Here is a 17731-nt window from a genome sequence, read left to right on the forward strand (position 1 = left end):
TGTCCTCTACTCAAAGCATGATAAAAAACATAACCTAGATTTAAACCAGCATTTATTCTAGCATGCACAGACTACTAACAGTGTACTGTTTACGTATTTATACATGTGCTGTATGTAACTCAATTTAATACACTGTAAGCAGCTAACTTTTACAAAGAAACACAACTGCAAAAGTATGAGAGATCCATGGTGTCATACACCTGATAATAATGCTCTCAGCTCCGACTCTGCTGACTGTCTTTATGCTGTCAAAAGCCTTTGTGGCCAAAATTGCATCCTTGTGACTGTTGCTAAGGAATAAAACCAAGGAAAAAGCCACATTTGTAAGTGTTGTCTGTCTTTATGGATCCCAGATCTAAACCAGGGGTCCTTGGCTGTGGGCTAAAATATTACACATCTAAACCAGGGGTCCTTGGCTGTGGGCTAAAATATTACACATCTAAACCAGGGGTCCTTGGCTGTGGGCTAAAATATTACACATCTAAACCAGGGGTCCTTGGCTGTTTATTATTATTATTATTTTTTAAACTAGGCAAGTCAGTTAAGAACATATTCTTATTTTACAACGACGGCCTACCCTGGCCAAACCCTCTCCTAACCAGGATGCCGCTGGGCCAATTGTGCGCCGCCCTATGGGACTCCCGATCACGGCCAGTTGTGATACAGCCCGGGATCGAACCAGGGTCTGTTGTGACACCTCTAGCATTGAGATGCAGTGCTTTAGACCCCTGCGTCATTCGGGAGGCTGAGGGCTAAAATATTATAGATCTAAACCAGGTGTCCTTGGCTGTGGGCTAAAATATTATAGATTTAAACCAGGGGTCCTTGGCTGTGGGCTAAAATATTATTCAGCAGAACAACCACACCCAGACTGCACTGAGCTCTGATCCTAGGATGGAGGACATGAGAGAAGAAGAGAGAGGGGGAGAGAGAGAAAGGAAGGGCTGTGTTTGTCTTGGCAGAGAGAAAGGGATGACTTCAGCTTCTTTAGAGGCATAACCTCGCAGAGTGCAGTGGGACACGAGAAAGAGAGCGGGAGAGAAAGAGTGAGAGAGAAAGAGTGAGAGAAAGAGAGCGGGAGAGAGAGACAGAGAAAGAGGTGGATAAGGAAGAGAAGAGAAAGCATACAGAATTCAGAAAGATGATATGATAAGCATGACTGAGCATTTGAAATATAACAACCAATATGGCCTCCAGACGTTGTTTTGAATGGTAATGTCCATTCTACTTATGCTAATTCTACGCATGGGTCTGAGTCATGAGTCACTGAGATCCTCCCTGTTCAGCATGCGTTCTCCCCTCTAATAAGCAACATACAGGATTTACCTGATCATGTTCATAATTTACATACATGTAGGTTTAGCCAGACGAGAGAATGCTAACAATATATTTAGCTACCGTTGCTTTTGGGCTTAACATTTTGGACAATTTTTAGCATACAAAAGATCCTTGGGGATTAGTGATGTTACGGGTGTTTCTTATTACTTTTCTGAAACCTGGAGGGCAGGGCAACTCTGTCAAAGGTTAGGTAAGGTGTCTGTATATGAACTCCCTACATCCCTCCCTCCTCCCCCACCAAAAATGAGCCCATTTAGGCAGGTCATCTGTGGGAGGAAGCTTAGATACAGTGTCTGTACGATCCAGTGAATCGGCCCTCCCAACTAGCCAACCTCCCTCTTCCCACCCCCTCAGCCCACCTCTCCCTACCCACCCCCAGCCTAGCTCCCCTATCTACCCCCTCAGCCTAGCTCCCCTACCCACCCCCTCAGCCCACCTCTCCCTACCCACCCCCTCAGCCCACCTCTCCCTAAGCACCCCCAGCCTAGCTCCCCTATCTACCCCCTCAGCCTAGCTCCCCTTCCCACCCCCTCAGCCCACCTCTCCCTACCCACCCCCTCAGCCCACCTCTCCCTACCCACCCCCTCAGCCCACCTCCTTCTTCCCACCCCCTCAGCCCACCTCTCCCTACCCACCCCCAGCCTAGCTCGCCTACCCACCCCCAGCCTAGCTCCCCTAGCCACCCCCAGCCTAGCTCCCCTAGCCACCCCCTCAGCCCACCTCTCCTTACCCACCCCCAGCCTAGCTCCCCTACCCACCCCCTCAGCCCACCTCTCCCTACCCACCCCCTCAGCCCACCTCTCCCTACCCACCCCCTCAGCCTAGCTCCCCTACCCACCCCCTCAGCCCACCTCTCCCTACCCACCCCCTCAGCCCACCTCTCCCTACCCACCCCCTCAGCCCACCTCTCCTTACCCACCCCCTCAGCCTAGCTCCCCTACCCACCCCCAGCCTAGCTCCCCTAGCAACCCTCTCAGCCCACCTCTCCTTACCCACCCCCAGCCTAGCTCCCCTAGCCGCCCCCTCAGCCCACCTCTCCTTACCCACCCTCAGCCTAGCTCCCCTAGCCACCCCCTCAGCCCACCTCTCCTTACCCACCCCCAGCCTAGCTCCCCTAGCCACCCCCTCAGCCTAGCTCCCCTACCCACCCCCTCAGCCCACCTCTCCCTACCCACCCCAGCAGCCCACCTCTCCCTACCCACCCCAGCAGCCCACCGCTCCCTACCAACCCCCAGCCTAGCTCCCCTACCCACCCCCTCTGCCTAGCTCCCCTACCCACCCCCAGCCTAGCTCCCCTAGCCACCCCCAGCCTAGCTCCCTTACCCACCCCCAGCCTAGCTCCCCTAGCCACCCCCTAAGCCCACCTCTCCCTATCCACCCCCAGCCTAGCTCCCCTATCTACCCCCTCAGCCTAGCTCCCCTACCCACCCCCTCAGCCCACCTCTCCCTACCCACCCCCAGCCTAGCTCCCCTACCCACCCCCAGCCTAGCTCCCCTACCCACCCCCAGCCTAGCTCCCCTTACCCACCCCCAGCCTAGCTCCCCTAGCCACCCCCTCAGCCCACCTCTCCTTACCCACCCCCAGCCTAGCTCCCCTAGCCACCCCCTCAGCCCACCTCTCCTTACCCACCCCCAGCCTAGCTCCCCTACCCACCCCCTCAGCCCACCTCTCCCTACCCACCCCCTCAGCCCACCTCTCCCTACCCACCCCCTCAGCCTAGCTCCCCTACCCACCCCCTCAGCCCACCTCTCCCTACCCACCCCCTCAGCCCACCTCTCCCTACCCACCCCCTCAGCCCACCTCTCCTTACCCACCCCCTCAGCCTAGCTCCCCTACCCACCCCCAGCCTAACTCCCCTAGCAACCCCCTCAGCCCACCTCTCCTTACCCACCCCCAGCCTAGCTCCCCTAGCCACCCCCTCAGCCCACCTCTCCTTACCCACCCCCAGCCTAGCTCCCCTAGCCACCCCCTCAGCCCACCTCTCCTTACCCACCCCCAGCCTAGCTCCCCTAGCCACCCCCTCAGCCTAGCTCCCCTACCCACCCCCTCAGCCCACCTCTCCCTACCCACCCCAGCAGCCCACCGCTCCCTACCAATCCCCAGCCTAGCTCCCCTACCCACCCCCTCTGCCTAGCTCCCCTAGCCACCCCCAGCCTAGCTCCCCTAGCCACCCCCAGCCTAGCTCCCTTACCAACCCCCAGCCTAGCTCCCCTAGCCACCCCCAGCCTAGCTCCCTTACCCACCCCCAGCCTAGCTCCCCTAGCCACCCCCAGCCTAGCTCCCTTACCCACCCCCAGCCTAGCTCCCCTAGCCACCCCCTCAGCCCACCTCTCCTTACCCACCCCCAACCTAGCTCCCTTACCCACCCCCAGCCTAGCTCCCCTAGCCGACCCCAGGAGTCTCATTTTGGCAGAGCTAGCCTAGCTGGAACATTCTGATCCAGCCCTGATCATCCAGTTCTACTGTGGGTCTCTCGAGGGGGAGAGATACAGAGATGGGAAGGGAAATGGAGGGAGAGAAAGAGGATGAGGAAAGGACTGGTACTCATGGTACATTTCATTCCTCAGACCCAGTTACCGGGCAGAAAAGCTCCACAAACGCTCCCTCTCCCAGGTAAAAGCCAGCTTTTCTCTCTCCCGCTCTAACACACACACACACACACACACACACACACACACACACACACACACACACACACACACACACACACACACACACACACACACACACACAGGTTAGAGCCGGGCACTAGGCAGGGGTCCATGAAAAAAGCCATTAACGATAGGGAGAGGGCTTTTAGAAGTAGACCAGCTGGAGAGACAAATAAACACACTGGAGGACACACACACACACACACACACAAAACACACATACACTTTATACTCAAGGGTACGCTAAGGCGAGGTTTGCTTTCAAAACAAGCGTTGAAATGTACAAGAACTGTACAGGCAGAGACATTCAGTAGGGTACAAGGAAATCACGTAAATTAACCCGGATGTTTTCCTGAACAGAATTAAAACAAACGTACCTTAATTTTTCAGACTCCTCCTTTATTTCCTCTGAAACGAGAGAGAGAAAGAGAGGGAGGGAGAAACCGTTAGAAACATTGAGGTAACAGTCAAAGGGGAGAGTAAATTCTGCTGTATTTTACTAAACTAATGACATCATTGGGAATAGCAGACAGCAGGAACTGGCAGCAGTAATGAATAGCGAGGTAGGGAGCCTCCTTAGTAATGAATAGTGAGGTAGGGAGCCTGCTTATTAATGAATAGCGAGGTAGGGAGCCTGCTTATTAATGAATAGCGAGGTAGGGAGCCTGCTTATTAATGAATAGCGAGGTAGGGAGCCTCCTTATTAATGAATAGCGAGGTAGGGAGCCTCCTTATTAATGAATAGCGAGGTAGGGAGCCTGCTTATTAATGAATAGTGAGGTTGGGAGCCTGCTTACAGTATCAATGAATAGCGAGGTAGGGAGCCTGCTTATTAATGAATAGCGAGGTAGGGGCCTGCTTATTAATGAATAGCGAGGTAGAGAGCCTGCTTATTAATGAATAGCGAGGTAGGGGCCTGCTTATTAATGAATAGCGAGGTAGGGGCCTGCTTATTAATGAATAGCGAGGTAGAGAGCCTGCTTATTAATGAATAGCGAGGTAGGGAGCCTGCTTATTAATGAATAGCGAGGTAGGGAGCCTGCTTATTAATGAATAGCGAGGTAGGGAGCCTGCTTATTAATGAACAGCGAGGTAGGGGTCCTGCTTATTAATGAATAGCGAGGTAGGGAGCCTCCTTATTAATGAATAGCGAGGTAGGGGCCTGCTTATTAATGAATAGCGAGGTAGGGAGCCTGCTTATTAATGAACAGCGAGGTAGGGGTCCTGCTTATTAATGAATAGCGAGGTAGGGATCCTGCTTATTAATGAATAGCGAGGTAGGGATCCTGCTTATTAATGATTAGTGCATTTAGCTGATTATCTAGCTTCTCTCTCATCCACAGCTCCTTGTAAATGTCTGGGGAGTCACAGTGAAATGTTGATGAATTCTGTAAGTGGGACACTTACAATGTTTGCAATGTGGATAAGAACCTCTTAAGACAGCAGGTAGCCTAGTGGTTAAGAGCGTTGGGATGCACACACGTACGTATGCATGCAAACAAACTCATTAAGAAGTTGGCCTGCAATGAGTATGTGAGTGTGTTTTACAATACACCCTCTTGTGTTTTGGTGTTGGGTAGACATTCCACACTCCAACACACCCAGTCATTGTGACAGTTCTAGACATGCCCTCACCGAGAGGAGTCTGGGTGCTGTGCCGCCGTGCTGTGGCACAATTCACTCTGCTATGCACTGAGTGAATGTGGATTTTAGCTCTCTCAACACTGACTCAGGGGGAGTCTAGGAAGTGCTTAAGACATACAGTATAGCAACACTCACCAGAGCCCTCCAAAGAATACTACCCTCTTATTATTAACAATGGCCACTAAAATAGTGACAGCTCAATTATTGATATTGCTTCGAGGCTCATTTTTGCTTCAAAATCTACTTAAGGGTCAAGTTAGCGTGCTACAGTACATGTCATTTAATCAGGTGTGGTTTCAGGGCCACTTTACAGTCTAGTACGAGCAGAATAAAACACAAGCCGATAACAAGGGCTTTTTAATCACAGCCAGAGTCATTAAATCATTATTCAGTCATTAAATCATTATTTATATTTCCTTTTAAAACAACTCTTCTACTCCATTTGCATACCGGAAAGTATTCAGACCCCTTGATTTTCTCTAACTATTGTTACGTTACAGCCATATTCTAAAATATATTAAATAAAAACTGTTTCCCCAGCCATCTATACACCATATCCCATCATGACAAAGTGAAAACAGATATCTAAAAACGTTCCCCCCAAAAATAAAATACTTTATTTACATAAGTATTCAGACCCTTTGCTATGAGACTCGAAAATGAGCTCAGGTGCATCCTGTTTCCATTGATTATCCTTCAGATGTCTCTCCAACTTGAATGGAGTCCACCTGTGATTCAGTTGATTGGACATGATTTGGAAAGGCACACACCTGTCTATATAAGGTCCCATAGTTGACAGTGCATGTCAGGGCAAAAACCAAGCCATGAGGTCAAAGGAATTGTCCGTAAAGCTCAGAGACAGGATTGTGTTGAGGCACAGATCTGGGGAAGGGTACCAAAAAATGTCTGCAGCATTGAAGGTCCCCAAGAACACAGTGGCCTCCATTATTCTTAAATGGAAGAAGTTTGGAACCACCAAGACTATTCCTAGAGCTGGCCACCTGGCCAAACTGAGCAATCAGGGGAGAAGGGCCTTGGTCGGGGAGGTGACCAAGAACCCAATGGTCACTCTGACAGAACTCCAGAGTTCATCTGTGGAGATGGGAGAACCTTCCAGAAGGACAACCCTCTCTGCAGCACTCCACCAATCAGGCCATTATGGTAGAGTGGCCAGACGGAAGCCCCTCCTCAGTAAAAGGCATATGACAGCCCACTTGGAGTTTGCCAAAAGGCACCTAAAGACTCAGACCATGGGAAACAATGTTCTCTGGTCTGATGAAACCAAGATTGAAATCTTTGGCCTGAATGCCAAGCGTCACGTCTGGAGGAAACCTGGCACCATCCCTACGGTGAAGCATGGTGGAGGCAGCATCATGCTGTGGGGCTGTTTTTCAGCGGCAGGGACTGGGAGACTAGTCAGGATCGAGCCAAAGATTTACAGAGCAAAGTAAAGAGAGATCCTTGATAAAAACCTGCTCTAAAGTGCTCAGGACCTCAGACTAGGGTGACGTTTCACCTTCCAACAGGACAATGACCCTAAGCCCACAGCCAAGACAAGGCAGGAGTGGCTTCGGGACAAGTATCTGAATGTCCTTGAGTGGCCCAGCCAGAGCCCGGAATTGAACCCGATCTAACAGCTATTGAGAGACCTGAAAATAGCTGTGCAGCAATGCTCCCCATCCAACCTGACAGAGCTTGAGAGGATCCCAAATACAGGTGTGCCAAGCTTGAGTCGTCATACCCAAGAAGACTCAAGGCTGTAATCACTGCCAAAAGTGTTCAACAAAGTACTGAGTAAAGGGTCTGAATACTTATGTAAATGTGATATTTCATTTTTATTGTTATTTTTTGTTGCTAAAATGTCTAAAAACATGTTTTGTCATTATGGGATATTGTATGTAGATTAATTAACAAGTAAAATTTTCTTTAAATCAATTTTAGAATTAGGCTGTAACATAACGTTGAAAAAGTCAAGGGCTCTGAATACTATCCGAAGGCACTGTATATGAACAAGCATATAGGCTAGAGGATGGCTCTATGAATCTTCTTTGTGTCCCTGTAGAACAGATCTGACAACACCAGTCTGTCTGTATAGAGGGCTGCTGCCTTGATCTGCACTGATCTGAAGACATGTCAGGCTACACCAGTCTGTCTGTATAGAGGGCTGCTGCCTTGATCTGCACTGATCTGAAGACATGTCAGGCTACACCAGTCTGTCTGTATAGAGGGCTGCTGCCTTGATCGGCTTCATCAGTGAGGCAGTTTTAGTCTACAGGGGCTGTAAAGCTCCAGTGAGGCAGTTTAGTCTACAGGGGCTGTAAAGCTCCAGTGAGCCAGTTTTAGTCTACAGGGGCTGTAAAGCTCCAGTGAGCCAGTTTTAGTCTACAGGGGCTGTAAAGCTCCAGTGAGCCAGTTTTAGTCTACAGGGGCTGTAAAGCTCCAGTGAGCCAGTTTTAGTCTACAGGGGCTGTAAAGCTCCAGTGAGCCAGTTTTAGTCTACAGGGGCTGTAAAGCTCCAGTGAGCCAGTTTTAGTCTACAGGGGCTGTAAAGCTCCAGTGAGCCAGTTTTAGTCTACAGGGGCTGTAAAGCTCCAGTGAGCCAGTTTTAGTCTACAGTGGCTGTAAAGCTCCAGTGAGCCAGTTTTAGTCTACAGGGGCTGTAAAGCTCCAGTGAGACAGTTTTAGTCTACAGGGGCTGTAAAGCTCCAGTGAGACAGTTTTAGTCTACAGGGGCTGTAAAGCTCCAGTGAGACAGTTTTAGTCTACAGGGGCTGTAAAGCTCCAGTGAGACAGTTTTAGTCTACAGGGGCTGTAAAGCTCCAGTGAGACAGTTTTAGTCTACAGGGGCTGTAAAGCTCCAGTGACGTACAGTACCAGTCAAAAGTTTGGACACACCTACTCATTCAAGGTTTTTTTTTTAATTTTAACTTTTTTCTACATTGTAGAATAATAGTGAAGACATCAAAACTATGAAATAATACATACGGAATCATGTAGTAACCAAAAAAGTGTTAAACAAAATATATTTTATATTTGAGATTCTTCAAAGTAGCCACCCTTTGCCTTGATGACAGCTTTGCACACAAAGCCTTTACTATCTCCTCCTGGAATATCCAAGGCCTGAGGTCATCTGCCTTTGGCCTAAAGAGCAGGAACCTGGACTTCACCAAAGAAAACAGAAATATAGACATCCTACAAGAAACATGGTATAGAGGAGATGGACCCATTGGTTGCCCTCTAGGTTACAGAGAACTGGTAGTCCCATCCACCAAACTACCAGGTGGTATAGAGGAGACGGACCCACTGGTTTCCCTCTAGGTTACAGAGAGCTGGTAGTCCCATCCACCAAACTACCAGGTGTGAAACTGGGAAGGGACTCAGGGGATATGCTAATTTGTTATAGAGCAGACCTAACTCAATCTTTTAAATTAATCAAAAACAGGAACATTTTATATTTGGCTACAAAAACTAAAATGTTATCATGTGTGCTACCTATATCCCCCCACTAGAATCCCCATACTTTAATGAAGATTGATTTCCCCCTCCAGGATGGAGAAGCTAATATTTCCAGGCCCACGAACATGTACTAGTCTGTGGCGACCTAAATGCCAGAACTGGACAACAACCTGACACTCTCAGCACACAGGGGGACAAACACCTACCTGGAGGTGACAGCATTCCCTCCCTCATATGCCCCCCTAGATACGACAACATAACCAACAAAAACGGGTCACAACTCCTGCAGCTCTGTCGCACACTGGGTATGTACATAGTCAATAATAGACTTCGAGGAGACTCCTACAGTAGGTACACCTATTGCTCATCTCTTGGCAGTAGTATTGTAGACTACTTTATCACTGACCTCAACCCAGTCTCTCAGAGCGTTCAGTCAGCCCACTGACACCCCTATTAGATCACAGCAAAATTACAGTCAATCATGCATCAAAGCCAAAGGAACTGAATAATATAAAGAAATGCTATAGATGGAAGGAAAGTAGTGTGGAAACCTACCAAAAAAACTATTAGGCAACAACAAAGTCAATCCCTTTTAGACAACTTCCTGTACAAAAGGTTTCACTGTAATAGTGAAGTTGTAAACTTGGCAGTAGAAAACCTAAACAGTATATTTGACCTCTCAGCTTTCCTATCAAATCTAAACATTTCAAGCATACAACCTAAGAAAATGAACAACAATGACAAATGGTTTGATGAAGAATGCAAAAACCTAATAAAGAAATTGAGAAACTTATCCAACCAAAAATATAGACCCAGAAAACCTGAGCCTACGTCTTCACTATGGTGAATCTGTCACTACTTCCGCCGAAGTCGGCTCCTCTCCTTGCTCGGGCGGTGTTCGGCGTCACCGGCTTTCTAGCCATCGCCGCTCCATTTTTCATATATCCATTTGTCTTGTTTCCGTACACACCTGGTTTTCATTTCCCCAATGAAGCTACTTGTATTTAACCCTCTGTTTCCGATCATGTTTTGTGTGTAATTGTTTCATGTTGCTGTGGTCTTTTTACGAGCTTTACTTTTGTCATGTTCCGTGGCCGATTAATTAGGGTTGATTTCAAGTTTTCATAATCTGTAATCTGCATTTTTGGACACAGATTGTGGCCGATTACATGGCTCTCCACGAGGAGCCTGCGTGGCAGGCTGACTACCTGTTACGCGAGTGCAGCAAGGAGCCAAGGTAAGTTGCTAGCTAGCATTAAACCCATCTTATGAAATACAATCAATCTTAACATAATCACTAGTTAACTACACATGGTTGATGATATTACTAGTTTATCTAGCTTGTCCTGCGTTGCATATAATCAATGCGGTGCCTGTTAATTTATCATCGAATCACAGCCTACTTCGCCAAACGGGTGATGATTTACAAGCGCATTCACGAGAAAAGCACTGTCAATGTGTACCTAACCATAAACATCAACGCCTTTCTTAAAATCAATACACAAGTATATTTTTTAAACCTGCATATTTAGTTAATATTGCCTGCTAACATGAATTTCTTTTAACTAGAACTTGCGTTCTGTGCAAGCAGAGTCAGGGTATATGCAGCAGTTTGGGCCGCCTGGCTCGTTGTGAACTGTGTGAAGACCATTTCTTCCTAACAAAGACCGTAATGAATTAGTTGTGCAATGTAACAGCAATACTTAGACTTAGGGATGCCACCCATTAGATAAAATACAGAACGGTTCCGTATTTCACTGAAAGAATAAACGTTTTGTTTTCGAAATTATAGTTTCCGGATTTGACCATATTAATGACCTAAAGCTCGTATTTCTGTGTGTTTATTATATTATAATTAAGTCTATGATTTGACTTTTGATAGCAGTCTGACTGACCCGTGGTAGGCAGCAGCAGGCTCGTAAGCATTCATTCAAACAGCACTTTCCTGCAATCAATAGTCAAAGGTATATGAAATACAAATGGCAGAGTGAGAGAAATAGTCCTATAACTCCTATAATAACTACAACCTAAAACTTCTTAACTGGGAATATTGAAGACTCATGTTAAAAGGAACCACCAGCTTTCATATGTTCTCATGTTCTGAGCAAGGAACTTAAACGTTAGCTTTCTTACATGGCACATATTGCACTTTTACTTTCTCGTGTTTTTGCATTATTTAAATTTTGTGAGTGTAATGTTTACTGTTAATTTTGTATTGTTTATTTCACCTTGGTTTATTATCTATTTCACTTGCTTTGGCAATGTAAACATGTTTCCCATGTCAATAAAGCCCTTAAATTGAAATTGAATTAAGAGGAGAGAGAGAGAGAGAAAGACAGAGAGAGGCAGAGAGGGAGGAGAGAGAGAGGCAGAGAGGGAGGAGAGAGAGAGGCAGAAGAGAGAGAGGCAGAGAGGGAGGAGAGAGAGAGGCAGAGAGGGAGGAGAGAGAGAGGCAGAGAGGGAGGAGAGAGAGAGGCAGAGAGGGAGGAGAGAGAGAGGCAGAGAGGGAGGAGAGAGAGAGGAAGAGAGGGAGGAGAGAGAGAGGCAGAGAGGGAGGAGAGAGAGAGGAAGAGAGGGAGGAGAGAGAGAGGAAGAGAGGGAGGAGAGAGAGAGGCAGAGAGGGAGGAGAGAGGAGAGCAAGAGAGAGAGGAGAGAGAGATGGCACGAGGAGGGAAGGAGAGAGGAGAGCAGCAGAGATGAGAGGAGAGAGAGTAGGCCAGAGAGGGAGGAGAGAGGGAGGAGGCACGAGAGGGGGAGGAGAGAGGAGCAGCTAAGAGAGAGAGGAGAGAGAGAGGCAGGGAGAGGTAGGAGAGAGGAGAGCAAGAGAGAGAGGAGGAGAGAGAGGCAGAGGAGGGAGGACCGAGATGAGCGGCAGAGTAGGGAGAGGAGAGACGAGATGTGCAGGAGTAGGGGCGGAGAGCGGAGGAGCAAGAGATGAAGAGAGGAGAGAGAGAGGCAGAGAGGGAGGGAGAGAGGAGAGCAAGAGAGAGAGGAGAGAGAGAGGCAGAGAGGGAGGAGAGAGGAGAGGAAGAGAGGGGAGGAGAGAGAGAGAGGAGAGAGAGAGCAGAGAGGGAGGAGAGAGGAGAGTCAAGAGAGGAGAGAGAGGAGAGAGAGGCAGCGAGGGGGAGAGAGAGAGGAGAGAGGAGAGCGGCGAGGAGAGGGAGGATAGAGAGGACGCAAGAGAGAGAGAGAGAGAGAGGCAGAGAGGGAGGAGAGAGAGAGGCAGAGAGGGAGGAGAGAGGAGAGCAAGAGAGAGAGGAGAGAGAGAGGCAGAGAGGGAGGAGAGAGGAGAGCAAGAGAGAGAGGAGAGAGAGAGGGAGGAGAGAGAGAGGCAGAGAGGGAGGAGAGAGGAGAGCAAGAGAGAGAGGAGAGAGAGAGAGGCAGAGAGGGAGGAGAGAGAGAGGAAGAGAGGGAGGAGAGAGGAGAGCAAGAGAGAGAGGAGAGAGAGATGCAGAGAGGGAGGAGAGAGGAGAGCAAGAGAGAGAGGAGAGAGAGAGGCAGAGAGGGAGGAGAGAGAGAGGCAGAGAGGGAGGAGAGAGGAGAGCAAGAGAGAGAGGAGAGAGAGAGGCAGAGAGGGAGGAGAGAGGAGAGCAAGAGAGAGAGGAGAGAGAGAGGCAGAGAGGGAGGAGAGAGGAGAGCAAGAGAGAGAGAGTGTGTGAGGGGGGAGAAGGAGTGAAGGAGAGCGAGAGAGAAAGAAAGAGTTCCACAAAGTTCTGTTCAAGAGCAGCTGAACTCTTAACACATTCTTGTGTGGATCAAGACAAGCTGACGTCCATATATCTGACCTCTGCACCTCACTGAATAGCCCATAACCTGCTAGAGCCTGACACATACATATTTCATATGGACAAGCCTACAGATTTGTTCTGCCTCAAACATATTACCCGCAGCCATCCAATCCCACAAACCTAAATGCATTCTTTCCTTGGCTAGATCCCAAACACAAACAGAGAGCAGGGTAGTATTATTTCAAACCAGTGTTTCTCATTCAAGTGTGCACATTTAAGTTCCAGCCCAGTACTTACACCCCCAGGAATGGATTGCGCAGTCACCACCCATAGCAGCATCAGAACACAGGTGTCTGCTGAAAGACCTTTGTAATATAGCAGTGTTAACTCAGTCCTGGCTGGGAGAGTTGTGAAGATGAAACCGAGGCTCTGTGCTACTGTGACTGTTCAGACAACATGTCCACTGCATAGCTTTTTACTGTTTCATAAAGTCTGATTCAAATACAAGAGTGTGTAAGGAGCCATAAGAACGTAGTGATATTAATTCAATAGGCATACATCGGCCCTGTATTGGCTAATCTCTTGGGCATACATCGGCCCTGTATTGGCTAATCTCTTGGGCATACATCGGCCCTGTATTGGCTAATCTCTTGGGCATACATCGGCCCTGTATTGGCTAATCTCTTGGGCATACATCGGCCCTGTATTGGCTAATCTCTTGGGCATACATCGGCCCTGTATTGGCTAATCTCTTGGGCATACATCGGCCCTGTATTGGCTAATCTCTTGGGCATACATCGGCCCTGTATTGGCTAATCTCTTGGGCATCCTTCGGCCCTGTATTGGCTAATCTCTTGGGCATACTTCGGCCCTGTATTGGCTAATCTCTTGGGCATACTTCGGCCCTGTATTGGCTTATCTCTTGGGCATACATCGGCCCTGTATTGGCTAATCTCTTAGGCGTATATTGAGTTGTTAAAACCAAGGCACACAGAAAGTGTTGGCTTATGTTATCTTCACTGTGAGCTACATCAGGTAATTAGTTGAATGTGTAGGTAGTGTTTAGGAATAATTGTCACCAGTGGCGTTGAGTGCTGAAACCATGGCAACGCTAAGAGTTAACCAGCGCCCTCGGTGAGACAGACAGACAGAGTAATATCCTGGACACCCCAGGAAGTTTTTATTGATGTGAAACTGGATCCCCAATTTGGTGCCTATCCCTCCCAAATAATCCCATTCAACTGAGACACAAACACCCACACACACACACACACACACACACACACACACACACACACACACACACACACACACACACACACACACACACCTGAATGTCAATGACTTAGGCACACACACACTCAGAGACACATACCGCAATAGGGTGATCTATTATTCATTCAAATCTCATTTTCACCAAGTGAACCATGATAGTACTTTTGTCTCCCAATGCTGTTATGAATACAGTCAATGTTATGTGACTAACTTCACCTCTTGTTGCCTGTCTCTCTGCCCTATAATTTACTATCTCTTCCACAAGTCACTGAGTCCTAACATTCACCAAGCAGCCCTATAAACAACACATTAGAAGTCATATTTATCATATTTATCCTGTACTGTCTGTGTTCTGGTCTGCTGTAGTAGTTCTGCTGAGAGCTGGCGTTGACAGGCCTTGTGTTAAGTGCGTTTGGGTGTTCTGGGTTTGTCCAATCAAAGGGCATAAACAACACTGACTAGCATGCTTCCCCACCAGTAGCCTCTCAATCACACATGACAATGCTGATGCCCATCTGAGTGAGAGAGTGCTCAATGTAATTGAAGAATCCATACACTCTAACCACTTCTGGGAAAATTGGAACCCACTAAACAAACCACAACACGAAGAGTTATCTATCCAAAATGACGATGGATAAACCACTTCTCTAATCTTTTTGGCTCTATAACAAAGAACAACAAAAACATATACATGATTAAATACAATTCTTACAATCAACTATTAAAGACTACCAGAACCCACTGGATTCTCCAATTAAATTGAACAAAAGGCCAGTGGTGTTGATGGTATCCTAAATGAAATTATAAAATATACAGACCACAAATTCCAATTGGCTATACTTAAACTCTTTAACACCATCCTCAGCTCTGGCATCTTCCCCAATATTTAGAACCAAGGACTGATCACCCCAATCCACAAAGGTGGAGACAAATTTGACCCCAATAACTTCCGTATGTTATGCATCAACAGCAACCTTGGGAAAATCATCTGCATTATCATTAACAGCGGACTCGTACATTTCCTCAGTGAAAACAATGTACTGAGCAAATGTCAAATTGGCTTTTTACCAAATTACCGTATGACAGACCACGTACTCACCCTGCACACCCTAATTGACAAACAAACAAACCAAAACAAAGACAAAGTCTTCTCATGCTTTGTTTATTTCAAAAAAGTATTTTGACTCAATTTGGCATGAGGGTCTGCTATACAAATTCAAAAGAGACTAGGTCACTTTTAAAAAAAGAAATCCTGTTATTTCCAGATGGGAATAACATATAAACGTTATAAACTTTGCACTAGTGTAAACCAATCCCTTTAGTAAACTCTAAAATGTCAGCCCAGGCCCCAGCCCTGCAGTCATCTCTACTCTTTCCATGCTATCTAAGCACGTGTGAGGTTTGGCTGTGTAGCTGCTTTGTCCACCGTATCCTAGAACAGCCATCCTCATATACAGAATGGCAGTGTGAAGGGGGTTTATAACTGCCTGACCCCCCTGGACTCCAGTCTCACTGCCTAGCTGCACTAGAAGGAAGGCGATTGGATGAGAGAGGGCTATAGGAGATTTATTCATACCAAAAAACACAGGAACATACACTCACAATTACACAAAATCAGACACAGATACAGACACACGCACAAATACACGGCTAACAGACACGCATTCACACACACAAGTCATGTACTTCCCATCTGAAAACGGATACTACTCACCTACACAACACCAATGGAGAAACAGAACACTTACTGAAATTCATACACAACATCCAACCCATCAGTCTCCACTGACACTTCATATTCTTTAGGTAATGGTAATGCCCTGGCCTGAGCCCAGCTAACAGCTACTGTGCTACCGGCCACTTCCTCATTCTGCTAAGGATAGTGGATTTGTTTACATTGAATTAAGAGTGGGCCAACCAGCAAACCCTCTATTTCTCTCTCTGATAGACCACAACAACACAAACACTGAAACATGGATGAGAGGGTGACAGAGAGGTTGCTCTGCTCAGTAAAGTAACCCTACTTCCCCTGACCTGAAAGCACAACCACTCCATAAACAAACTGTTCCTGACCCTATATTCATACTGTACCTTCTGTCCTTCTGTTGAAAGAAACGGTGGATCTGAGCCCATGACCGACGCACCTCAGAACAGACCACTATGATGCAATCCACAGCAAATGGAGTACAGTCAGCACACATCAAGAACACAGAAACGCTATCAGACAGCTGTGAGACAAATATGACTGTACATACGACAGAGAAAGAGACACAGAGAGCGAGTGAGAAAAATACTTGAAATCAGTTATAGAACCCACCCTTTATGGTTGTGAGGTCTGGGGTCCGCTCACCAACCAAGAATTCACAAAATGGGACAAACACCAAATTGAGACTCTGCATGCAGAATTCTGCAAAAATATCCTCTGTATAGAATGTAAAACACCAAATAACGCGTTCAGAGCAGAATTATGCCGATACACACTAATTATCAAAATCCAGAAAAGAGCCATTCAATTCTACAACCACCTAAAAGGAATAGATTCCCAAACCTTCCATAACAAAGCCATCACCTACAGAGAGAAGAACCTAGAGAAGAGACCCCTAAGCAAGCTGGTCCTGGGGCTCTGTTCACAAACACAAACACACCCCACAGAGCCCCAGGACAGCAACACAATTAGACCCAACCAAATCATGAGAAAACAAAAAGACAATTACTTGACACATTGGAAAGAATTAACAAAAAAAACAGAGCAAACTATTTCACACTGGTTTATTATCTATTTCACTTACTTTGACAATGTAAACATGTTTCCCATGCCAATAAAGCCCTTGAATTGAATTGAGAGAGTGCGAGATAGTGAGAGAGGGAGAGAGAGAGCGATGTATGCTCAGAGAATCACAACAAGCCTTCCTCAGATGACAGGCTCATCACTTCACTGAGACTCAGAACTATGGGATGGCTTCTTGATAATACTGGATTGGATGATAGTACTGGATTGGATGTTTGATACAACAATTGCCTGACAATAGGGGGCTGGCCAGTGGCCATTGAGACAGACTAAGAAACAAAACCTGCTCCAAACTGAAAGCTGCTCACTTCTAATGATTACCAAAGACTGCTGATTCACAAGAAACTCAGGCTAAAACAAAGACAAAGTCCTCATCAATCCTCCTTTCGTCAATGGGTATTAAATTAGTATTGGGAGGTTTATCTGGGAGCAAGCACACACACACTAGGGATGCACAATATAATCGGTGAACATATCGGAATCGGAAGATATTAGCTAAAAATGGCAACGTCGGTATCGGCCCGATGTCTTGTTTAACGCCGATGTGCAAAACCGATGTCAAAGCTAACGTGCATACCTTTATAAATTGTTTTCTTTTGTTGATTTTATATAACAACATTCCAACCTCGTTTAGCATGAGCTATTCAATTAGGGCATAATTCTACTATTTGTATCACTGTCAATGACATACTTTTATTTTCAAGGCTAACCGCAAAGTCCACTATTGTGGATAATCCTTATTGTGGCTAGCTTCACATAGATGGGTCCAACCACCATTAATCAAATAAGAACTGTCTTATAAATTAGGGTTATTTTAGATGATGACACCTAGCTATATAGTTAGTGAGCT

At 46.9% G+C, this 17731-nt stretch overlaps 1 protein-coding gene across 3 annotated transcripts in view; it reads right to left on the reverse strand.

The window, feature by feature from the left end:
* Nucleotides 1-17731, reverse strand: part of LOC115195515 (brefeldin A-inhibited guanine nucleotide-exchange protein 1) — an 81226-nt gene that overhangs the window by 48943 nt on the left and 14552 nt on the right. For all 3 annotated transcript variants that reach the window (XM_029755420.1, XM_029755419.1, XM_029755418.1), the window contains exon 2: nt 4368-4398. In XM_029755420.1, the coding sequence (XP_029611280.1) occupies nt 4368-4398 (31 nt within the window). The remainder of the gene's footprint in view (nt 1-4367; nt 4399-17731) is intronic.

Source organism: Salmo trutta, chromosome 6, assembly GCF_901001165.1.
Source record: "Salmo trutta chromosome 6, fSalTru1.1, whole genome shotgun sequence".
NCBI lineage: Eukaryota > Metazoa > Chordata > Actinopteri > Salmoniformes > Salmonidae > Salmo > Salmo trutta.